At 34.4% G+C, this 26,555-nt stretch overlaps 1 protein-coding gene across 3 annotated transcripts in view; it reads right to left on the reverse strand.

Annotated features, from left to right (window-relative positions):
- Nucleotides 1-26,555, reverse strand: part of ddr2a (discoidin domain receptor tyrosine kinase 2a) — a 31,148-nt gene that overhangs the window by 2,759 nt on the left and 1,834 nt on the right. Inside the window, exons 2-16 of one of the 3 annotated variants that reach the window (XM_026265514.1) lie at nt 15,105-15,212; nt 9,498-9,600; nt 8,716-8,947; nt 7,063-7,210; nt 6,331-6,433; nt 4,773-4,956; nt 4,310-4,550; nt 4,148-4,213; nt 3,868-3,980; nt 2,856-3,021; nt 2,543-2,769; nt 1,580-1,707; nt 1,250-1,447; nt 835-1,069; nt 196-345 (exon numbers count right to left, since the gene is read on the reverse strand). In XM_026265514.1, coding sequence (XP_026121299.1) covers nt 196-345; nt 835-1,069; nt 1,250-1,447; nt 1,580-1,707; nt 2,543-2,769; nt 2,856-3,021; nt 3,868-3,980; nt 4,148-4,213; nt 4,310-4,550; nt 4,773-4,956; nt 6,331-6,433; nt 7,063-7,210; nt 8,716-8,947; nt 9,498-9,600; nt 15,105-15,210 — 2,400 coding nt within the window. In that variant the 5' untranslated portion in view covers nt 15,211-15,212. Of the gene's footprint in view, nt 1-195; nt 346-834; nt 1,070-1,249; nt 1,448-1,579; nt 1,708-2,542; nt 2,770-2,855; nt 3,073-3,867; nt 4,005-4,147; nt 4,214-4,309; nt 4,551-4,772; nt 4,957-6,330; nt 6,434-7,062; nt 7,211-8,715; nt 8,948-9,497; nt 9,601-15,104; nt 15,213-26,555 lie in introns of all 3 variants that reach the window. The other 2 variants (XM_026265507.1, XM_026265500.1) reach the window with 2 other exon arrangements.

Raw genomic sequence — 26,555 nt, forward strand, 5'->3', positions numbered from 1 at the left:
GAGCAATCCAAACAAAGTTTTTGACTAAGAAGAAACTTCAGTACAATGGAAAGTTTCAATGGATGTTAAAAGTTCTTCATTGAACCATATATGTCAATACAGAACCTTAATGGATTAATGTATGGATAAATAAGATCAGTTTAATCAGATCTCATCAACCTCTACACAAAAGCAGAAGAGTAGATATACTTGTACCTGTCTCCTTTGATCCCGAAAGAACTCTCCTGTGTTTTCAATGACCTGCTCATCTGACAGCTGGGAGTAAGGCTGCTCTTTGCAGAAGGTAAGCATCTCCCAAAGGGTTACACCAAAAGCCCACACATCACTGGATGTGGTGAATTTCCCCTGTAAGGATAAAAATCATCCTGTGTCAGACTTTTATAGACACAGAATCTGTCTTTACACACCGAAAGATCACTAGAGATTCATTTGAAGCCAATTCAGAGCACCGAATTATTCGGACTATAAGTCGCCTCAGTCCAAAATTACGTCACGATGAGGAAAAAAACATATATAAGTCGCACTGGACTATAAGTCGCATTTATTTAGAACCAAGAACCAAGAGAAAACATTACCATCTACAGCCGCGAGGGGGCGCTCTATGCTGCTCAGGGGTAGACTACAGGAGCACTGAGCAGCATAGAGCGCCCTCTCGCGGCTGGAGACGGTAATGTTTTCTCTTGGTTTATTTCTCTTGGTTCATGTCAAATTAATTTTAATAAATAAGTCGCACCTGACTATAAGTCGCAGGACCAGCCAAAATATGAAAAAAAGTGTGACTTATAGTCCGGAAAATACGGTAGATAATTTTTTTAGGTTGTGGATGTGTCTGACCAGAAGAATGCTCTCCCAGGACATCCAGCGGATGGGCAGCACCGCTCTACCCTGGATACGGTAGTAGTCTCCGCTATACAGGTTCCTACTCATTCCGAAGTCTGCAATCTTGATGGTGTAGTTCTTTCCTACTAGGCAGTTGCGTGTGGCCAAGTCTCGATGCACAAAGTTGAGTGATGAGAGATACTTCATGCCTGAAGCAATCTGTGTGGCCATGTGGTGAAGGTTACTGTAACTGAAACAGTTAAAGCAGGATGTGAGTCATAACCTGGTGTGCTTAAGAACATTACCAAAAATTCAGTTTAGCAATAACATGTTGCATGTTGATTCGTCAGATTTCTGTTCGAAGTAATGACGACGAGTCCATCTTTCTTAGGGATTTAGAGTCACAGTCCACCACTGTATTGTTATCTACCTGACTGTGGGAGCGTTGCTGAGGAGAGCAATCATGCCCTCAGGCTCATGGCGGGACAGGAACTGATTAAGGTCTCCGTTCTCCATGTACTCCGTGATCATACACAGAGGGTCAGAGCTCATACACACCGCCAGCAGCCTGATGATGTTAGGGTCTTTCAATCGTGACATGATCTTAATCTCCTTCAAGAAATCATTCCTGTAAGAATTGAACAAAGGAGCTGTGAATAAGAATTGAAATTCATGAATATTAAAGCAACAGGATGCATTTGATTTCCATTAGGATGTAGTGACAGCGTTGTACACGATTGTGACATTTGGGCTTGCAAACCTAGCGTTTTTATTTGCATCCGCTCGAAGCATTTTGACAGCCACAAGCACTGTTTGGTTTTCAATGACATCGAAGGAGAAGTCCTCATCCATGAAATCTTGCATGCCTTCTGCTTCACACAAATGCACCTGGTGACACTCAAAAACAGTCATTTAGCATATTCACCCTAGTAAAAGAGTAACATATCAAATACTTTTATCTCAAGAACAGTTCAAATCTGTTAACATATTTACTGATATATTGCTCGAGACTTACTGATATAAAAATCACAATTAAACTTTATTTGGTGTACTACTTGTGCACAATGCATTTTTCATAATATTGAACCTAAAACATGCTTTTTTTTATTGATGAGGATTATATGATTCTTGAATAATATCAATCTTTAAATGTAAGATATTTAAAGTGTACCAAACGTTTACTTGCAATGGCTCCACTTAAGCTCAACCAAATATACTTCAGTATATCTTTAGTTAATCTTCAGCACTACTCCAGACAATTAAATACGTTTTAGCACATTTGTTTTACACTAGGGCAGATATGATTTAATATCATTGAACATGCTCTATTCAGAAAGTCTGGGGTCAGTATGTATTTTAAAGAAATTAATATTTTAATTCACCAATGACACTTTACATTGATCAAAGGTGACATTTATAATGTTACAGAAGATTTTAATTTTAATAAATATACTTTCAATACTTTCAATTCGCCAAATATTCCTAAAAAATGTATCATGGTTTCCCCAATATTATTAATAATAGCAATAATAAAAGTTTCTTGAGCACCAAATTAGCATATTAGAAATATTTCTTAAGGATCATGTGACACTGAAGATGCTGCTGAAAATTCAGCTTTGCCATCACTGGAATAAATTACATTTGAAAACTTTTGAACAGTACAGTTTATGGAATAGGATTTTTTTCCTAAATGAAGATTCTAGTTTGTTATTTGAGAACTGACCTCTCCAAACTGCCCTTCTCCCAACTTTTCTTTAAAGGTGAGCAGCTTCCGAGGAAATTCTTCCACAGCGACATCCTTCCCTGACAGCAGGTCCATGGTAAGGGCAGACACTGCGTAAGTGTTGCCCCCAGTTACCCCCTGCAGGTTGACGATGTCTGCTTCTGCGTAATGTGGGACTCCCTCTTGTACACTGGCTGAAGCCGACTTGGAAGCTGTATTTGTTGAAGCTGCAGAAAAACAAAAATAAATATATACGATTGCATAATCTATAGGGAATATCCATATATAGTCTATACATTATTCTAGAACTCACTGGTGTCTTCTGATGTTTGGGAAAACTCTGGCAGTTTGCGAACCAGGCGGGATGGCTCTTGGTAGTCGGGTCCCAGAGGGAATATGCGCTCATAAGTGGAGTTGGACTCTTGCTCGCTGGGCACTGAAGACGGGCTGTTGTTGTTGTTATAGGTGAAGGTCTCACTCTGTATTGACAGACTAGCAGTTAGTTCATCATCCAGCATCCTCCGAGACACCTGGAATGAAGGATGTTTAGTGAAAAACGCTAAAAAAGGCTAAAATATTAACAGGTAGTTCAAAGTGATATACATCTATGAAATCATATTTACAATCCGCTTATGCATTACTGTTTTTTTTTCATTTATATGCAAAATAGCTTCAAACTTGTCTGTTTAGGGGTCTTGCAGTCTGACTACAGTAAAAGCTTTTCATAATCACCCTTGTTTTATATGTTAAGGTCAGATGCAGGATGAACATTTTATGCAAGAAGTTCATGTGTGAACATTCTGAATTAAAGACATCATATAACGTCTTGACTGTACACATAATTGGGCAAAATTAAAAATTGTAAAAATTAAAAAGTAATATAATAAGTAATATAGTAATATCATTTAATATTACATTTTAAAATAACTATTTCCCATCTTAATTTATCTTATAATGTAATTTATTGCTGTGATGGAAAAGTTGAATATTCAGAAGGCATTATGCTACTCCTCAGTGTTACACGGTCATTCAGAACCGTGATTCTTTTTATTTTTAAAGTTTATTTGATGAATGGAAAGCTCAAAAGGAAATAATTTATTTGAAACAGAAATAGTTTGTATTGTTATAATTGTTTTTACTCTCACTTTTTATCAGTTTATTGAGTCTTTGCTAAATTAATGTATTAATTTTATTTAAAAAAAAAAAAAAAAAAAAAAAAAAAATAAAAATATATATATATATATATATATATATATATATATATATATATATATATATATATATTTTAAAGCTATGAAAGCTTCTGCCAGACACAAGCTTCTCACCTTCTCAAGCATCTTCTGCCACACTTGTCTCCATAGTATAATAACAATAATGGCCACTAGGATGAAAATGATGGCAACCAAGCAGCCAATTAGGATCCGGGTGTTGCTGTCATCTACTTTGTGGGTGGGGTCATCCCCTAAGAAGGGGATAAAAAGAAAGATAACTTGATGCTGAAATTACACTCCAGAAACGGTCAGTGAAGTCTATTCAAATGGATTATAACGCAGAAACCGCTGGTTCTCGACATATGACTGATTCAGGAACAGCGAAAAATCTGACCTGGCTGTATGCTGATGGGAGGACCGGTTTTGGGGGGAGCCAAGGTTGTGTTGTACATGGCTGTATCTGAAATTAGTGCATTAAACCAGCCATTATACGATGACTGTGCCATAAGGAATCAATTTGGACAGCGTCGTGGTCTATGCATGGACATTGACAAACCTGACTGGAAGGTGATTTCACTAAACATCATCCAGATGTCAGAAAAGTAGTACTGGCACTTAATAGCACTGGCCATGTGATTGTAGAGTGAGACGGTGACGAAGCGGGCGCTGGGGTTGACATCATCCATCACGGGGCTGAATGATACGGGTGTAGCTTCCCAGTCCAACTCCGAGCGAAAGTAACACACCACCTTCTGAAAGGTCTTCACTCTTTGGGAGAACATGTTGTTGCAGTGCACCTAAATCAATTTGGATTAAAAGGGAGACAGAATACAAAGCATTATGGCGGGTGTAAATAAAAGAGAGTTGCGTCATGTGAACCTTTAAGTCACCCAACAATTTGCGATCACTAAATCATGTAGTTCCAGCAATTAGACTGCACTTTTAACAACACACCCTATGAATTTAAAATGACTTGAGAAAAGAGAATCATCAGCGTAGGACTTGACAGACATTTCTACCTTCATGGTGGTGAAGTTGCGGGTGCGGTCAAACTCAAACATGATCTCAACATAACCGTTGGGAAAGCTCTCGTTGGTCCAGCCCACATAGTCATAACCAGGCCATACGTTGTAGACGTGACTGTGTGTGAAATCATCGAGGCCACACATGCCATCCGTCAGCTGTCCAAGTCCTTCTGTCATACTACGGGGGAAAATAAAGCCAGCATATATCTTTTTGCATATATATACAAAGGTTTCAAATTTTGGGGTAGGTAAGATATTTATTTTTAAGAAATTAAAACTTTAATTCAGCAAGGATGCATTAATTGGTCAAATGTGACAATAAATTATTCACATTTGATCAGTTTACGAACAAAAGATCTATTTGGAATAAATTCTGTTCTTTATATTAATCAAAGAATCTTGGGAAAAACTGTATCAACGTTTCCACAAACATATTAAGCATTACAAATGTTTTCAATAACAATGAAAATACGAATTATTAAAAAATACTCGCAATTCTTGAGCACCAAATCAGTTGATTTCTGAAGGACCATGTGATACTGAAAAAAAATAGCTGCTGAAAATTCAGCTTTGCAATCCCATAAATAAATTTCCAATATATTGAGGCAGAGAAGAGTTATTTTCAATTAAATTAATTTTACTGAATTTACTGTTTTTACAGAATTGTTTATAGACCAATGCAGACTTGGTGATCATAAAAATATCCTATTTCAAAGACATAAAAAATTCTTACTGACCACAAACTTGTAAATGGTATTGCATGTTTATATATGAGTTGCTACTTTTCGTTGTGTGTGTATTTATATATATTTAAAAAAAAAAAAAAAAAAAAAAAAAAAAAAAAAAAATATATATATATATATATATATATATATATATATATATATATATATATATATATATATATATATATATATATATATTTTTTTTTTTTTTTTTTTAAATCAAGCCTCTCACATGTATTTAATACCCTGACTACTTAAAATGTTGTTCTGTTCTTCACACCATATGGCCACTAGATGGAGCCATTTAAACATTTATCGTTTGTCCCCCGCCAGCAATGACACAGGTTTCTCTTGTGATTGTTTAATGACTATGAATCTGTGGATTTTTACTTTGCACTTTCCTGCCAGCTCTATCAGGAAGGTAAACACGCTTTGCACGGTGTCATGGAAGGTATTGTTCAGGAAGCAATGAGTCAAGTTCTCCCGTGGACACTGAAACCACTGTGACTCTCTTGGGGCTTAGCACCTGTCGTCATAGCAACAAGACAACAACAAACTGGCCTGTCTGCATTGTGTGACTGATCTGGGATCAGTTGTTTCATGTGCCAGGCATCGGGCAAACAGGTCAGTTGAAACCATTCTGATTCTGAATCAGTTGTCAGTCGAGATATATTGACATTTAGTCGTAGATTTAACATTGTACATCATATTTTGTAGATGTGGGATAAGACTATATTATGTCAAAGCTAAACTGCTACACACTCAGACTTAGATTGGTGTAATGTTAAAGGTGTAATTTCCTCATTCATTCTCAAGCTTGTACTGACCTGTAACTCATTGCTCCATCATACACTGAATCATTGAGATAAATATGCTGTCCATTTAGAGTCATCTGCTGGCCAAGTGGAGAATTATATGAAACCAAGCCATCTAGAAACAGACACAGGAGAACACTGTCAAAACTTTTAGTTTGTTTTTTTTCCTTCAGGTGGAAATGTTAGAGGAGGTTCTGCGCTATGACATAATGCTGATTCATCCAACTGAAGGACATTAAAGTTGTCATTACAAAATGATAAAAATCTCATCTGCATTTACAATTTCCAGAGCAACATATATCATATCACTGCAATATTTTTCTAATGTCACAGAGAGAGTGAGAGTTTGCAAGGCTTGTGAAGACTGTGTCCTCCTCAGTATCATATAATTCAGTGTAGTAAATACAATGAAAATGCTGCGGTGTCACAAAGACCACATGAAATGTAAAATTTACAATTTACAATTGTGCTCTTCTGGGAAAATAGACCAGAAAAAAAAAAAAAAAAAAAACGAATGACTCATCTTGCATTACCCAAACTTCTGGTTTCTTTAGAAAATACATTTAACATAGATCTGAAAATTGTGTCAAGTGATTTCATTGGCGGTGTCCTCAAAGGGATAGTTTACACAAATAATTAACCGGTTTTTAATTTCTCTTTCATGGAACACCAAAGAAGACTAAAAAAAGAATGATTTGAAGCATTTAACTCCACTTTATTTAGTTCATTAGTTGTCGGACTTACCTAGCCACTCACAGCCGTACAGTTCCACACGCATACAGACGTTCATGGAGTGATCGATGACTGGCATGAAGCGGACGAAACGTGCAATGATGGGGGGCTCCAAGTCCTTCAGCACAATGTCATAGGCATTCCTGTTTCCCTCGATCACCTACACAACAGAAGAAAAAAAAAATGCATTTAGATTTTCAAATATATGTGGACACCTAAACAACTCACATGTGCTTGATGAACAGTTAACATTTCATCAAAATCATGCGCATTAACAGTTGCACTTCTAGGAGAGCTTTGCTGGGATCAGAAGTGTCATTGACGTCAGGCACAGACGATGAGGTCTGGCTCACAGCTGCTGTTTCAATTAATCCCAGAAATGTTTGATTTAGTTCAGATGTGCACACCAGATCCAGTAAATCACTTCTTTCTGGACTTGGCTGTGTACAGAGGCACTCATGGTGGAGTGGGAAAGTTATGTCCCATCCTGAGGTTTGTCTACAGAGATTGATCAGGGTATGGGTGTATGTTTGATTTTATTCACCTGTTAGTAATGGATGTATGTGAAATAGTCAAACACAGTGATAGGGGTCCACAAACTTTTGACCACGCAGCACGCAGCACATCTGCTGCAACACATTCACTACTGGCATATATGAGCTATATCACATTCAAATGTGTTTTTTATATTTTGAGTTTTTATATTGTGTTATCTAGACTAATTAGCAACCATTCAGCTTGCAAAACAAATCTGCATAAATGATATTATAAATATAATAATAATAAACATTACTATTATTAAGACATTCATAACATGATAATAATTTATAATATAATATAATATAACAACTGTTTTCTATTTGAATAGAAATATATAGAAATATTTTCTATATTTCAAATGGAATTTATTTAGACTTCGGTGACACATGATGCTTCAGAAATCATTATAAGTCATAACATTCTGCTTTGGTGCACAAGAAAAATGTCAACGTTATTAAAAAAGTGCTACTGATTAATATTTTTGTGGATGCTTTTCTATGATAAAGAAAAAGTCCACAAGAACAGTATTTATTTGAAATATAAGATAATACACAAGAACGGGGCTTACTGCTTTAATACAGAAGTTATATGTAGTAAGGTTTCACAGACTAAAACTAGGCAAATTAAGTGTAATGATATTAATTAAAACAGTATTCTTCCACCAAACAATGTAGTTCCTCAGAAACAGTTGTGGTTCCAACAAAGTGGTGCCGGGCAACACAGTAATTTACAACAGCTTAGAATGTGGCTCAACCAATAAGGATCAAGGACCGAAACCCTCCGTTTTATAAAAAAGTATGAATTTTTATAAATTCCTAATAATAAAATAAAATATAATATAATTATACATGAATTAATTATAATTATAAATGAATTAAACTGAACATTTAAATTATTAGTATTATTAGTATTATTATAAAAATAATTACACGAGTCAATAAAAAAACAACAATATTCTTAAACCAGTCAAAAAGGTAATTGGTTAGTCGGTCAATCTCTTTTTTCTTCTTGTGTCTCCTTTGATAAAAACGTAATTAATATGAATATATAATCAGTTGATGACATGCATGCAGCAAGATGCTGTGTTTTCTATGATAGCACATAGGCCAGTGTTGCAGCGTGTACCTCTTTGCCCTGTCTGTTGCGCCATGAGATCCAGCGGCTTCCATCACGGCTGTATTTGATCTTGTATGTCTGGGCAAACTCATTCCCAATGCCCCCCGCGTGACGTCCCTGAGTGCCCACCAGAGTGATGAAGTGCAGAGAACGAAGGTCTATCTGCAGGAACTCGTTCATATTCTCAGGTTCTCCTGCTATCTCAGGACACCACGCACCATCTCCTTCCTCGCAGTCCAGCCTAAGACACAAAGAACATTCAGAAGAGAATAAAATACATGCAAGCATCTCTCTGGGCTGCACCACAGAGACTGTAGGCTGTAGTTTTCACAACTTACAGCCTTCACAACTTTCAAAACTGTTTTACGGAGGTTGTAGTCTACTGATTTTATTTAATTTTTTACTCAGAAACACATTTCATCAGCTGAACAATCAGTATGTTGTTAAACGTCAGCACAATCAGTTTAACATACTGTACTTCTATCCCTCAAAGCCTTGTTTTATGTAAAAAATTTAATATGGTACTACCTTGACTAAGGTCTATAACTTAGTACTTAGTCTAAAATAGTTAGTTTGATGAAGAGGAATGTGTTGGGAACACTAGGAATCAGTGAAAATGCAGAATTAATATAAGGAAGAAGCATAATAACATCATTTTAATGAGGCCACCCATATTTCCCCAGATGTGGTTTGATCCCACCAAGATAACCTGCACTACAGCTCATGGAAAATACTGTGTGTGTGTGTGTATGTGTGTGTGTGTGTGTGTGTGTGTGTGTTTGTGCTCATACCTGCCATATTTTGCTGCTGTGGAGTCAGACCACTGACTGGAAGCTGAAATATCTTCATCTAAGATCTGGCCTCTGGACATTCCTAACGGAGACCGACACACACCTGTAAAAAAAATAGTGCTTTTATGACTTTTTTTTAAATCCCATCCATCTTGCAGATATAAATCTAAGCAACTTATAAACATGCAGGCAATATTTAATATTAACACATAATTTTCATAAAGCATTTCCATTCCTACTTCATTTGCATTTCAGTGCTTTCGCTTTATTTGACTTAATGAACAATAGATATGATAGTTACTAAAATGTAAACACTTTTAGATTTCATCATTATAAACTGTAAAAAGCATATAGTCATAAATATTTTTCTTTGTGTTAATTTAATGGAGAACAGCATATAAACCATGTCATCATGGTTTCTATTACTTTTCCCCCACATTTTACTTGAATTAAATATTTAGAATCTACAGTACATGGCAACAGTGGCTGGTTGGTTGAAAGTTTTAAAGTCAGAAGGTGGACAAGAATAAATTAAGTCGATTTTTTAAAAACTGATTTATAGTTAGATTTGGCCTGTGAGAGGAAATCGGTTTTGAAGAACTCTTGGACAAACAAGAATATAGGGCTTTAGACCACCATACCACCAGCTGATGACTGGCACAATTTATTCATTTTGATTGAACAGTATATTTTAGAATCAGTATTTCATATTTTAATTGCAATATCACATAACACTGCCAGAGCAAGAGAGAATATTTATATGAACTCTGTTAATCTCTTGTAATATCTTTTTTTTTCTTTGAGTGTCTGTGTGAAGATCCGGACATGTAAAAAAAAAAAAAAGGTGTACAAGGACACTCCTATTCCAAGTGGCCCCTCCATTTCAACAAAATAGCCTTTGTGATCCTGCCAGCAATAGCAAGGATAGTGGTGAAGGACTTTTTGTCTCTCTTTTCATTTTTTTTTTCTGTCTCTCCTCCAAATGTTTGCTTAAAAGTCAAGATGGGGGAAACCTCAGAGGCTTGGTTTTGGCAATGACAAGCTGATATAATCCAAAACTAGCTGAATCCCCCAACAAAAAGCTCTTCCAGATGTAACAGAACAGCATCCTCCTCCCCCATCACTCACTCTTTCTCTCTCTCTCTCTGACTGTTTCCTTAACACACATATGCACTCATGCTATAGTATAGAGACATATTTATAAAAGCTAACTCTGGGCGATATATATCAAATACTCACAATTAGTGCTGTCAAACGATTAATCGCGATTAATCGCATCCAAAATAAAAGTTTTTGTTAACATAATATACAATATGTGTATTATATATCTATTTTTTTAATATATACTGAGTGTGTGTATATTTATATTTATGCATAATAAATGAATACAGTAGACATGCATATATTATGTAAACAAAAGCCTTTATTCTGGGTGTGATTAATCGCGATTAATCTTTTGACAGCACTACTCACAATATTCTCATACTTATTTGTAAATTTTACTATATCAAATGATAAAAGTACAAAAAATTATTGTACTAAAATGTTTCTTTTGAATGTTGGATATGTAAGTAATAGGAGTAAATAAATTTAAATAATAATTACAATGTAATTTGTACTGAGTTGTACTGTAACTTACATGCTAACAGTGACAGATGATTTAAATATTCTGATTGAAAAAAAAACACTTTAAGTTGTTTACACAAAATCAAAAGACTGAAAAATACTAATGTATGTATAATGTATATTAGAAATAATATTTTTCTTTCAGAAATGTCATACATTACATATGTCATACACACATTGTTGTATCACTCGGCTCTAATATTCAGGCACAAAGTGAGAAAATGTATGTGCTTTTGTAACTCAGAGCAGAGCTTTCATAGCTTTGTGAACACAGGCAAAGCAGTGTTAGACAATTGACACGAGAGCGCCCCCGAATAGGAATGCCCCGTCCTATTCGGCTGGAGACACAGGGCCATATGCAAAAAAAAAAAAAAAAAAAAAGCAGTCCAATATTTGATTTAAAAATTACTCGATTAATATGCAAATATGAACATAAGGCAATGTACACGCAATGATGAAATCAACAAATTGAATTTGTGATGAATACTAATTAACAGTTTAATAAAATGAAACTAACAAAAGAAAACAAAGTGCTTGCTCAGATTTACAGGCTCTGACCTGAAATGCAGCCCACAAGAGATTTGTAAAGAATCGTACATTCACAGCTATGTGTATGTTTTTCTACTCTCCAAGAGTGGATGGTTACAGCCTCACTATCAGATGGAGTAAACATTCAGTTACGGGGTCTAAAAATATCCCCACTTTAGAAAGGTGGAAAAATACTCAAGTTGTGTGAAGAAACTGTGGCTTTTGGTCTTTCCTCTCTCTCTTTCTCTTATGGGCCACTCTGGTCCTGTGCAGTAATTCATTGGTCCGAGTGGCGCTTACTTCCCCCTCTCGCCAACCAGTTTTTTCCATCTTCAATCCTTGTGAATGGCACATTTGTTCCACCATGTTTGCTGTCTAACTGCAGGGTCCAAAACCTTGCACACACATAAGTATACTAATATACACACACTTTTAATTGTTCACATGTAAACTGCTAAGACAGGCACTTGCATTTTTCTTTTCTTCTTTTCTCTACAGTAGAAAAAACGTAAGAATCTATTTCTCAAAGTGGAAAAAAGCAGGGAGTAGGATGGTATAACTACAGTCTTTGGGAATTTTAAGCAGAGGAAAGTTGGCAGAGTAGATCCCATAGCTACTGAGTTCAGCAACACACTTTTCCAGAAGTAGGAAAAAAATTCAGCTTTTTTCCAGCGGAAATATGAAGGAGCAAAACTGATATTTAAAGAGGTTACAGCTTCTCTCTCCTGGAAAGAACGGAAATTCACCACCTTCCATGGAAAGCAACCATTTATACACTTTTTCTGAAACACTGTCATTATCTTCTGTCACTTAATTGAATTAGTCGAATACCAAACTGTAAACATGAGAAAGTCTTCTGCCATGACTTATGAGCTGCAGAAACAAATATCTGAAAAACACACAGAGCCTCTGGAGCAAAAAAAAAGGGGAAAAGTAAGAAATAGAAGCTGTTTCAATATACTTTACTGTTGTCAAAATGTCTGGTATGTACAAGCCACAGACTCCAGTCTGATTGTTGAATCCATTGTAAACAATCATGCTTGCGCCCCTGCTACATTCAATAATAAACTCAAAGCAAGGTCACATCCTCACACAGAGCTCACACGCAGTTCAATGAGGTTTGAGTGATGGACTCTATCCCGTTACATTTCACCACTCCTTTAGCATGGTGTTCTTTCCTTTCTTACTGCCAGCCTGCGAAAAAGAAATTCTAAACTGAAGATTTTTTAAGTGTCTGTGATGAGAAGTAATAATATTCAGCAGCAATTATGGGATACCATGATATATTACTAAGGAAATGGTTCAAAGCACTGTAGTGTATTGATCCAAACTGTAAAGCACAGCACACGCAGATTGTAATGAATATTGAGCTTGTTGAGAGCGTAGTTTCCTCCATATCATTTTAAATCTGTATTTTCAGAATTAAGTGCACAGGAACCCTTCATGAATCTAATGAAACTTGTAATTTCTCAAGAACATGTTATATATGTTAAAGTCCCCATGAAATTGAAGTTTTTTAGCTTTTTGTATGAATATGTTAGCCTTTAGGTCATCTATAAGCTAGTATGCTCCAAAAAAAATTGCATTTACAATATATAAGCATTCAAAGCTTATTGTCTCTCACTTCCGACATAGATCAACGGTTTTGATGACATCACTCTGCACTTTAGCTTCTCATCAGACTTTCTGTCCAATCAAATGCACTCTAGAATCTGAAGTGTCCCGCCCCCCTACACAATAAACAGATGCTGAAGTACAAAAAAAAAAATTATATATATATATATATATATATATATGTATATGTATATATATAGCATTAAATATTATACAATTACTTAAAAAAATGTTAATTTAAGCCTGTGAAACTAGTTTTTCAGTTGTGACTATGTCCTATTAAATCTGTATTTTGATATGAAATGTACAGGAACCTTTTGAAAAGTGTAATTTCTCAAGAATGTGTGTGTGTGGTAAAAAATGAATAAAAATGAAATAAATATTGTCAAAAAAAATCTCGATGATTCCTCTTATTCCATCATATTCCTCTTATTACTATTATGTCTGTCTAAATGTCTACAAACAATTAAAAACTTAAATGGTCCTAATAATTCGTTTTCCTTTTCCAAAATGTAATTTCTTCTTTATTTTGTGTTTGGGGTAAAAATGCTTGGCAGGATTCCTTCACCCACTTTTCTCAGATACTTTCAGACCGGAAAGTAACAATCCAGAACATTGAGGCAGCAACAGAACAGCTGAGTGTAATTCTGTTATTTTTGCTTGTACCACAAGCCATCCAAAAACTTTTAAACAATTCAGACTCCCTTCACATAAACCACACAGAGGGGTTTTTAACAAAGCATTTTACATATTCCATGTTTACTTTGAAACAGGCCAGACACTACTTTGCAGTTCGACAATTAAACAGTTTGGATTGACTGCCATATCCTCCTCTTGAATACATTAAACACAATATGGCTATAAAAAAAAACACATTAAAGAACATTATGCATTCCTCTTCGTATTACATTGGCATGCTTCTAAACCTTAAACTGCACTACAAATACAAAAATGTTTTAAAACTCAATGCATTATCAATTAAGCCTTTAATGTCAGCCTACGGTCTTAATTTTTTTAAATATGGCAGAGGAAACTGACACATGATCGGGGGAAGGAAGCAATGTCACCTTGAGTAATCAAATTCATCTGCTTCATAAAGAAACACAGCCCAATATAGTACAAGAGCACAGTGTGGTTTTCATCCTGGGGGATCCCAGAAGAAACTGCCTCTAGCCGTGGTGGTATTAGCTGCTTTCCAGACTTATGCTTTAGTCTCTACTGTACGGCTGCTCACCGTGAGCTGGCTTCTGGTTTCCTTGTAAAATATAATTGAACCTCACATTGACATCACACTTTCCTCCCCACAAACCACCCATGCTAGAGAGAGAAAGCTCAAGTTGAAAGACACAGATAAAAGAGAAGAAGCCATGCGAACCAGAATGGAATCTGGGGCATCTTCCAGAGCTTATTCAGACCTCAAACGTAGATTGATCACAACCACAAGGCTGCCAGTTTCAAAGCTAGTCAAAAAATAACAATGCAGCATGCAGCATCCTGACCTTTAGAAAAACTTTAATTCATGCACTATAAAATCAGAGATGGTGACCACATTGCCACAACAACTGATTTCCATAGTGACTTTCTGAAACACAGCTTTTGAGCAAATTAAAAAATTTTCCCACACCACTATAGCTGTTCAATTAGTATAATATTGTAGACTAGTAGTTAAAATTTACTACAAAGTCTGAAACCACTGTTATTGTGCTGTTGAGTAAGCCATTAAACCCTAGGCTAGAGTCGCTTTGGATAAAAGTATCAGCTTAATTATTAAATTTAGTATATTTAGTTACAGTTTAAGCCATTTAATCTACAGTATAAAAAGAATATATATATATCTACCTGGATTTACTTGAGACTTGACAGCACCCGATAGGTAAAGGAGGATAAGGAGCGGAAAGAGCATCTTCCAAAGCTGCTTCATCTCAGGCGGAGACGGAACGTTCATTCCTGGAGAATGAGACACATGGTTAAAAAAAAACGTATGACTTCATTTCACCACAGACATCCAGGAACTGCTCTCTAACATGATTTCTCCTTAATAAAACTAAAAGAGGAATCAACTGTATCCTAACAATCCTCAAGCAAGTTTCAGCCCAGGTTTAAATGGCGTCAGTTTTTATACATTAAAACAACAATGTCAGTATTCAGCATCATGTCATTATGGCATTTTAAACTGTCAAAGATATTTTGAAAAAAAAATTTTCCATCCATACAATGGCAGCCAGTGGGGCACAGTGATGTTTTATACTCCATTAACTTTTATTGTATCGGCAGAAACATTCTTCAAAATATCTTTTTTTTGTGTTCCACACAAGAAAGAACATAATTCATGTTTGAACATAATTCAGGTTCATCTACCACCCACACCTTGAAAAAGAGTGTCTGAAAAGCTAATAATCTCATTTACATTCCATATTCTGAAAATCTGTTGGCTTGAGAACTGTCTTCATCCTTTTAGTTTTTATTCTCCAGTTATGAAAAGGCACTGAGGCATGACACAAATTTAATGGGAAAACACGTTGTTGTTATTTTGAGGCCATGGTATTAATTTGGTCTGTAAAGCTGCAATAATTGCCTGCGGAGCATAATGGAATTTCCATATTCATTATACTGACGTGAGAACAGCAACAACTATGGGAAAACTTCATGAGGCATTGTGGCTAGGAGAGAAAAACTTGACAAAGAATTCAAAGAGAAAATACAAGCTCTCTGGGTTTACTTCACTAACTACTGGCCATCAACAGAGTCTTTTATGAAAGTCTGAATTTTGAGCAAACACAGATACACAATAAAACTAGCCGGCACTTTTTAATATTCATATTTACACTGATATATTATGCAGATGTCTTAGTTTTATGTATGCTATAAAAAGGTTAGAAAAAATGGAACACCGCAAACATTTTCATTACTTTTTTTTTTTTTACTTCATTATTACAAATAGGTCACCCCAAATGTTTTCCGGTACATTCTACGGTACATTTTACCTAGCATATACCTAAACTTAACAACTGTCTTATTATCTATTGATATGCAGCAAACTAGAAGTTTATTGAGGGAAAACTCCTAATTAACAGTGAATATGTGTTCCTTATTCTAAAGCGTAACTGAAATTACATATAAATATGAACTTAAGTCCTTCTTAAGTTGGCCAAAAGTGCAAAGTGCCTTTATTATCAATTTAATCTACAGTTTAACACATTTTCATTCAATTGCAATAATGTCAATAATGTCATTATATTATATTTAGGCAAAAGTCCAATTTTGTTTTCACAGGTGACCTTGTAATAGTTCATATTTAAGTATTTTATATTTATAGACAGTATGAAGTAGCTTAAATGTAGCTCAAAATACCTTTCAATTCAATTCAAGTTTATTTGTAGAGCGTTTTTCTCAATACAAATCATTTCAAAACATAATGTAAGTTTCTATTTTACTATTAACATTATTAACAGCAATCATGATAATATGTTGTGATCAAACTTATAGCAAAGTTTGGTAGTTTTGTATGTTGTTTCAGAGCATCATCTGAGGTCTTGTCTTCTACCATTACGAGCTTCTTTATGTAAGAGTAGCATTCAGCTTAGCTTAGCTAATTCCTCTCTAGAGTAGTTAGTAATTTAGTTAACTACACAGTCTTGCCAAACACTATACAGTACATGACTGCAATGTGTGAATATATCTTATATAGGATGTATGTGTATTTTGTTCTATTGGCAAAGTTTTAAGAAAGTGTCATTTTCATTTTAACTGGAGCATCAAGAAAAGATACGGTTTTGTAAAATTTGAACAAAACACAGCAACAGTGAGAGCTATTAACAAGTAAACTGATTTAACGTTAAAACACACAAAATAATGTAAATGCATTTTAAACAATTTTAATTCAATTAAATTTAAATTAAATGATTTCATGCTTGTTTTCTTTTGTAAATCACTCAGACAGCAACTCATCACCATACAGTATATGTGGGACGTTCTTAGCATTAAACAAAAACCTGAATGATAGCAATCGATTAAATGTCGCAAATATCTGAATGTAACCATCGCCTCTTGAAAAGCGTTTTTTTGTGACCGCCAGAGGAACACAAGAGCCCTTACTTATATTTAATAATATTTTCATGAAATGCACAATTGCAGTGCATTGGCCGAGCATTCATGTCTGCATTTGTCTTCTTGCATAGAGATGTTTCTGGCCTTAACATAAAAAAAAAAAAAAAATTATAAAAAGAAACTGACCAGGGGATGTGGAGTGTCTGCCTGTGGGTCAGACGTTACCTCAGAGAGTGTGTTAGAGCCAATACGGATGACCAGTTCAGTCAAAATATCACTCCCACCTTTACTGATCATAATATGAAATAGTACTGGCTTACTACATTATTATTACACAACATGTATGTTCTCAAGAACCAATGAACAACAGAATTGCTTATGACACATAATTAGGGGAGCTATAATGTCAGGATATATTGCACAAAACTCCAATTTTACATGCCAATTTCATTCAGTAAACTATACTTAGTCTTATAAAGACAGATGCTGCAGGCTTTGCTTTAATTATAATGGAGAAAATGAAACGCACATGCTGGACCGTAAACAAGCGCAGGATTACTCACTGCTTTTGACTGTGCATGACTGTCCTGGACTATTGAAAATTTCTCAACACATGATTCATGACGAGTTATGTAACATAAAAAAAAATCATCATATGAACTCACTGTCATTTCATTCAAAACCCATCTGTTATTTTCTAAATTTACATTTATGCATGTAGTAAACGCTTTTATCCAAAAAAGGACAATGTAATTTGTCCAATTAGTCAGCAACATTACACACAATGTATTACACAATGCCAGATTTATTAGTCAATTAGATTATTAGACAGTCTATATGCTGAATAACTATATATAAAAACCTTATATACACTATATATAAAAGTTGGTCCATATTACATGTGTACTATATCCTTGGAGCAAAGTCATTGTATAATTGAATGGAAACGAGTGATTTTTTATTACGATACACAATGTCTATTACTACACACAACCAATCCTGTAAAACCATCACTTCTAATAATGATGTCTTCAGTAATCAATCTTTGTTATATCACTAGAAACTAAACATGCATTTCATTTTATAATTGAAACAGCAGCATGCACATTTATCAAAGTTCTTCAAGTTCAGTTTAAAGTCTTTAAGGTTGGGAAAAAAGTGACTTTGGATCTCTGCTGGAGACCTTAAGAAGCCAAGAAAAGTCTTCATCATGAGCCAAACAAAACCCTGCTCACAGGACTGAAGTAGGAGTGCCCTATATAACAAGAACGTGTGTGATCATCAGGCAGATTTCTGCCTCTTCTGCCTCATTTAAGTTTGAGCATTTCAAAGAGGTTTTAAAACAACAACAAAAGCCTTATAGACTCAACATACAACACATCTTTGAACATTCACTATAATAATAATGCACACTAATCAAAGGAACTGAAGTGTATGATAATAAAGTTTAATGTGACTTTGGTCGACCACCAGCATTTGTACTTCATGTATATTATAAAGTATTTGGACATTTCTGACACACTAAGAATGCATGGATTTCATTGTATTTCGTTTAATAGATAGTTTCGATCTTTGATTATGATTGGCTGAGATGCGTTCAAAGCCATTTTGCCTGAACAACCACATTGCTTAGCAGAATTATTGAATAATTGTTAAAATCATTGCGGTGTATGTATATGCAGGCTTCACATTATGGCCAGACAGCTTATTGGGCCCTTTTGAAACAAAACAAAATAAACTAAACAAAACTTCAATTAAATATAAACAATAACCAAGAAATGAAACAAACAACACCAATTCAATTAAACAAAACATTTAACAAATAAAAAAAATAAAACAAAACTCAACAAAACAAACAAAATAAAAACAAAACACTAAACAAATGAAACAAATGAAACAAAACAAAAACAAAACAAAAGAACAGTTCACTGCAAAGTGATTTTGAAAGCGGCAGGGCTCTAAGAGCTCAATAATGATAAACAACTCAGTTCTTCCATTTTTACGGTGGCTCTTACAAATGTGCTTTGTCTCCCCAGGGACAACCCTGTTTGGTTAACACGTGTGACTCTGCAAACCTCTGTGTGAACTTCCAAGCAGAGGGGATACCACACACACGGGAAAGAGCTGGGTTACAAGGACCCTCAATTATTTGCTACAGTGCATACAGGGGTTACAGCTCAGAGGGGAGGGATTCTTTGGTGTGTTATTTTGCCAGCATTTCCCAAAGTCACATTCCCAAGAGTCAAACACTTAGACATATCAGAAGATTGTCGGTTAATGCCACTGCAAATACAATATTATATTGTATAGCATTATTGTATTTATTATTAAGTTTATTGTGTATTGTCTTTAAAGGGGTCATATGATGCGATTTCAGTTTTTTCTTTTCTTTAGTGTGCTATGTGGCTATTTGTGCATGTATGAGATCTGCAGAATTATTCTATCTAAAAGAGAAGGCTGATCCAGACCGGGCTAAAACGCCTCATCCAAACACGCCCCCACATGTTTACATCACGATGTGGAAATATTTGTGTAAGGCCACCCAAATGTTCGTGCAAAGAGAGTAGGCATGGTTTCAGGAACCGCAGTAGTATTGATGCGGTCCCATGTCAGGGAGACACGAAAGCAAAAGCACTTTTTTAGGCCTTCTGGAAGTAGATGCACTGAGGAATCATTGGTTAAGCTTTATTTACAACCGAACAGCACAACTCAGATGTTCAAATTTATGCAACGTATTTTATGGGCAACATTTTTGTGAACCTAGGAGACTAGCAAATACAAAGCTTTCTGTGCAAAGGCTATTTAAAAAAAAAAAAGCAAAAAAAAAAAAAAAAAAGGGTAAATTCCGACTTTGCTACAATCTGGCCCTTATTCCGAATATGCTACTTTACAGGTAAGTATGTTTTCATAATAGTTTAAGTATTTGCTATTGAAATGCAAAGTTATTTTTACTCTTTACAAAAAATCCTTTGTAATATTATTCACATCACTTTCAATCATTTTAACACACTTTTTGCTGAATAAAATTATTTATTTGTTTGTTTATGAATCTCATTAACCCCAAAGTTTTGTGCATCACATCATTTTAGTGTATCATGATTTCCACAAAAATATTTAGTTATGTTTTTTGAGCACCAAATCAGCAAAATGAAATTATTTCTGAAAGATCATGTGACACTGAAGTATTGAGTAATAGCTTCTGAAAATTCAGATAATTTTGCCATCCTAGGAATAAATAATAATATTACTGTTTTTACTGTATTTATTATGAAATAAATACAGCCTTGGTGGGCATACAAGACTTTCAAAAACAGAAAAAACCCCTCTTAATTATCAAACTTTTATAAAAAATAAAAAATTCTAGAGTACAATAACTTAATGGTCTATGTAAAAATGAACAAAACAACAAATACAATAACAACAAAAATAATCATTTTTAATTCTCTCAGCCCTTCTCTCAGTGTATGTTGGGAGTTTCAAGTAACTGCACTGAAACGTGGTAGTTTAGGTCCCTCAGTTTATGCTAAAACATAACATTTCAGGCGGAGTGTGAATGGAGCAGATGATCTAGGTCACACAGAGACTGTAGTCAACATATGGAATCACTGGACGGTTGCCTCTGAAGCATTCATATGTGCTCTACACATTTACAGCATGATATATGATTACACAGCCTTCTGTGTTTGAAATTTGTACCAGCCCTACAAGGCCATTCCTCAAATGTCACCAATCATGGTGTTCACATTGAGTGATCCTGCAAGGAGGCAGATGAGAATAACTTAAGGGGACATGGGCAGACGGGGCAAGTAATAAAAGATTTGTCTCTAAAACCAGCCAGTATGCTAGGAGCATACTGCATTATGAAGCTGTCGTTGTAACTTTAACACATAACTTGAGAAGACAAAGTAGGCAAACATTTCAGAATATGGATGGTTTTTTTACATTTCAGACACTTCAGACTTTCAGACAGGACCATTTCAAGACTGGCACGTTATATTTAGCAGCTGTTAAAGTTTCTCATTTGTGTCACCCAAGTACTTTGGAATGTTTAAAATCATTTTCCCAGCGACTCGAAGGAATTACAAAGGAAAGCTCATGCAGCAGCTTGCTAAATCCTCGGCCATGCTTCATACACTTCAAAGAAGACATTAGAGCTTAAATAGTCTGCATTAAAAGTAGTCAATTAGTATAAGGAACATACAACAATAAAAAAAAAAATGGGGTCAGTAAATATTAAGCAGTCCAAATGTTTTCAACGCTGACCATAAGAAATTTTTCTTGCGTGCCAAATCAGCATATTAAAATGATTTCTGATGGATCATGGGACACAGAACCACAGGTCAAAGGAATAAATTACATTTAAAATGTTGTATAAATTGTATAAAATGTCTTTCAGTATTTTTAATCTTATTTAATATTATTATCTTATTAATTTAATATTTGTCTTTATTATCATTTAGAAACTTCTTTTAATGATACTTTTTTTTGAGAGTTTTCCTGAAGGGGTTTGGACCGGTTACCTGAGATTCAGTTAATACTTAAAAACATAAGCCTTAGAAAAGTGGAATGAAATCAGGACACATTCAGATCTGCCGCATGATCTAGTCTCTGTTTCACTGAAAAAAGTGCGTTTGCCACATCAACGCAAAGAAGATCCATCATGATTTTTTCCAAGTATATTTGTTTTAATGGCTTAATGCGAGGAATATTCCACATGGAATTCTGAAAAAAAGGTGAAGTGTTGCACACAGTGTTTATTAATGGAAACTTTTTAACACATTACCTTTAAGGATTTAATTTGTTGACATGAACTCACAATGAACCATACTTCTACAGCATTTACCTCTTTTATGTTAATTTTAAAATAATCAGTCATTTTTAAATCAAAAGATGCATCACTTAATATTAATGAATAAACTCAGAACTAAAACAAACAATGAACAAATGTACTCATATTAATTTCAAATTACAAATGTTGTAATTTGATAAATAAAATAAAAAGCTTTGAATTACTCGTTGTTAGTTTAGGGTAGTTAATGCATTAACACTAATGAGGGAAAGAAAAGTGTTACTAGAACCTTTAAGTTCTCTTGACTTTAAGATGCAGACTAAACAAAATAATTCTCTAATCTTATATTTGATACATTAGTATGCATATTACAAAAGCATACCTGGAACAGAATGGCGCCTTTTAAAGGTCAAAAGGTAAATTCCCAGGAAATGCATGGACTAGTTTAATTTACGTATACATATGAAAAGTTTATCTGCATAAAAAAAAACATAAATCCTTTTTAAAAATAAAAAAAATCATGTTTTTTTTTTTGTTGTTATCATGTTTTAATTGTGTTAGTTAGCTGTATTTTTTGTTATTTTTTTAACCTAATCAAAATAACCAACTGCAGTTTGATTGAGATTAATTGAAATGAAAAATGAAAAATCATGATTTTTGCAAATTATCTGAAAGTTATCTGTTTTTGCTAATTAACTCTTCATATACTAGTGTCTGGTAAAAGTGTCTGACATATGCATGAGTGTATAATAATACGTGTATTAATAATAGTTTCTTGAAATTTCACTCATAATGGTTGAATGGGAAAAATATGCAGTGCGATATATCAAAAGTAATATGAATAAATAATCTCACAAGAAAACTTAATTTTTTAAAAGATAGTTAATTAATCAAGCGAAAACAAATACAAAAAAATGTATGAACTAATTTGGTGGGATTTAGAAAAACCAACAACTGTCATTATAAATATTTATTTAAATTAATTATACAGATTAATGTGCACAACAAGCGTTTTTTTTTTTTTTTTTTCAGAAAAAAATTGTACTGTGAATAGTAAAGCTTTTAAACATCTTAGAAGCCAGTTTGATTATTAATATATATATATTTTTTCATGTTAATAATATTTAGCAAGTATATAAAAAGGTATAATTCCCATTGGGGCAATTAGTATACTAGTTAGAAAAAAAATTTAAAATAAGAAAGGAGGAAAAAATAATTTTGTCTGTTTAATAGTATAGTTTGGTGGTGGGAAATCAGTTTTCCAAATATCCCCAAGATTCTAACCATAAACAGACTCTCAGTAACAAGCTAAAATAATATTATTGAGAAAATATCATTTGAGAAAATCACACTAAAACATTTTTTATCTGATAACAGTATTTAAAGAGAAACCATTAGTGGATTGAAGGACCTTATTAAACACAACACCCCAAAGTACAGAGGGCCAATAGTGCACACGAAGGCCGTGGCCCTGGTGAGACCTGGAAGAATAAATATAGTAGGATTTAACTGATCCCACAGCACAATACTGGCTCTTCAGTGTAACACATTACACGACGTCTTCTAGGTGCTTTAGTCAACATCATTCACATGCAATAGGTGAAGATCGCTTTAAAAGTAAAAGCTCGGCCTCGCACAGAGCCTGTCTACCTCATAAACAGCATGAGGCCCATATCAGGAAAAAGGAAATGAAAGTCAAAAATAGTGTCAGTGATTTTGCAATGGGGACACAGTGTGCTCTTTGAATTTAAATAGAGGAGCGCATAGCTAGGTATGTCTGCAAAAGCTACCCCATTTTTACTGTTAAATTAACATTTGGGATAAATGCTGGATTTTACAGGTAAGTGTTTTCTTAATGTGCTGTGAAAACCACAGCAATAAAGAGAAATGGCACTTTATATGCAAAGCTTTTATTGTCCTGCACTTTTTCCTGTGCCACATCAAGGATAATTGAGCCACGTTTTAATATTTAAAGGGGTCAGCTTTTTTGTTTTGTTTTAGGATGGACAGAGATAAATGTTATTCTATATTATGCTTATATTCCAAAGATTAACAATTTACAGTAAGCGTATATGCAGGTTATAAAATAATTAATAGCTTTCCTATAAACTTTGTTCTGAACATAAACAAATCCTAACTCTAACCAGACTCTCATTCTAGAATAGAGGACATAATCTAATGAAAGTTTCATATGGATTGGAAGACAGATAGGTCATACTTTATCTAAAGGCCTCAATTAAACCTCATTGCACATCAGTGTCAAAATCTGGTTTCAATTTGTGGCCCTGTACGTGAGAGCGTTCCAAGATCTGAGATCGTCACTTAACCAACCAAATAACCCAAAAATGACAGTGACGGTCTCTTCAAACGCCACCTTTCAAGACAACTATATGCACTTTTGGTTATGCTGTAGAGCCTCCCTCCACTGCTCACTGCAATTAACTGTCGGGGTTTTATCATAGGCTTTAAAAATGATGGCAGTGAGAACTTCACAATCATGCATTTCAAAATCCTTCACAGTTTTTAGATGATTTACTTCAGGATAAGATGACACTAACTTTCTCAAAACATTTCTACAAAATGTAAAAAAAAAGAAAAAAAAAAAAAGAAAAGATTATTGGAGTATGTTTTGAAACTAAATACCATTTCAGTTTTTCTACTTCTAAATTTCATGTTTACTTCACTGTTTTGTTAGCCATTTTTTCCTGAAATTTACTAGCAATTTCTACACGTTTTTTTTTTTTCAAAGCTTAATATAATTCAGAATGAGAGTGCATCTAAGTGTAATACAGATCTGAAATGAGCACAACTACAATAGTGCACTTTATTTGGCATACTATGTACCACTGGAGTGAATGGATCTTATTTGCCAGGCAGATATTCACACACCTGTAAATTTAGGTATGAAGAAAACATGTGTTTTTCATTTGAAACCTCTTTCATTCCTCCCTAAAGCAATGGTCATATAGCACTGCAGATATTTTACTTTCATGGAAATGCATAAATCCAAATCAAATGGCAGTTCCAGCTAAATTAGAGCCAGGTGATCGCAAAAACAGATGCAAGTGCAACGACACATGTTACAGTGTCATGAGGTTTTGTGATGAGTAGATGTTTTCTACTTTTCTCCTAACCCATTTGGGGTAGCACAGGTGACCGAAAAACATCATTTTGTATTTTTAAACAAAAGTGAGCAAAATTGTATGAACAAAATTTACGGTGAACTTCATTGGAGTGTGCACCTGCGCAAAACACACTGGAATGTAACATATATTCTCTCCTGAGCTTTCTGACTTAAATTACACTAGTGGAAAAAACCTTTTCCATTTCCTTTCTGAAAGCAACAGTTTGTTTACGAAGCGTTGCATGAATCATACAAGTCTCAAAACAAGCAGTGGGTGCTTTCTTCCTGAAACTCAATGAAACATATTTCCAAAAGTGCAGATTTAAGGTTAAAAAGTGTAATACTCATATAGTTGAATGCTTATATATATTTTATGATTAAGAGCGATGCTTTTATATTATGCGATAAAAATGTAATATGCCATGTAATACAGATCGTTTTCACAAACATTTTCATTACATACAAAAAAGCAAATGCATCTCTTTGTATATTCAGACTCAGGTTAAGGAGAAACCACGAAAAAATGATAAGTTATACAAACATATTCTGTTACCTATTCAAATTCTTACATTAGTGTTACAAGTGAGAAAAGTGAAGTCTTTTTTAATCTTTTTTAGTAAGAAATAGAGAACTAAATTACCTGCAACCAAATCTAAAGTTAAAACGAATGGTTGAATGGATGAATGGTTTCACAGTCCCATATTAAACTCCAAGTAAAATTATGATGTAATGTACAATGACTCAATACTAATTATTAATAGCTTTGCAATTTAAGCATCACAAAAATATGTAAATGCATGAATGCAGTACTATACATATTAGTACTAAAGGCCTGTCTTAAAATGAACTATTCAGAGTTATTCATTATGTATCAGGAGTCTCTGTGCCGTCTCTCTATCCAGTAAGTGGTCTGAAAGACATTGAAGATATCGGCATACAGGATTTCTATTACTCCTTACCGTGCTTGCACCCAAAATATATGTGAGCACTAAGCTGAATTACACATCATTTATCCCTCATTCAGGCTTAAAATTCTTCATTGACATCAATAGTTGAATTACATACTGTGAATACGAAGCAAACGTTTTAAAGCAATATTACTTCAAATGTTCATTGTATTCAGTATCCTGATTACACTGATCAGCCGTTCGCTGAAATCAAAAAACATTAAAAACAGCTTGGGCTTAAATTAAAGCTTTGGATTCTTAAATGCTTACATAAATTAAGGATATATAAACTGCCCATACGCAGTTCAGATGAACCATATGTTGATGTCTTGTAAAGGTCATCACTGTGTAACACCGGCAATGACACCTACACACACCAGGTT

The sequence above is a fragment of the Carassius auratus genome, chromosome 6 (assembly GCF_003368295.1).
Source record: "Carassius auratus strain Wakin chromosome 6, ASM336829v1, whole genome shotgun sequence".
In the NCBI taxonomy this organism is placed as follows: Eukaryota; Metazoa; Chordata; class Actinopteri; order Cypriniformes; family Cyprinidae; genus Carassius; species Carassius auratus.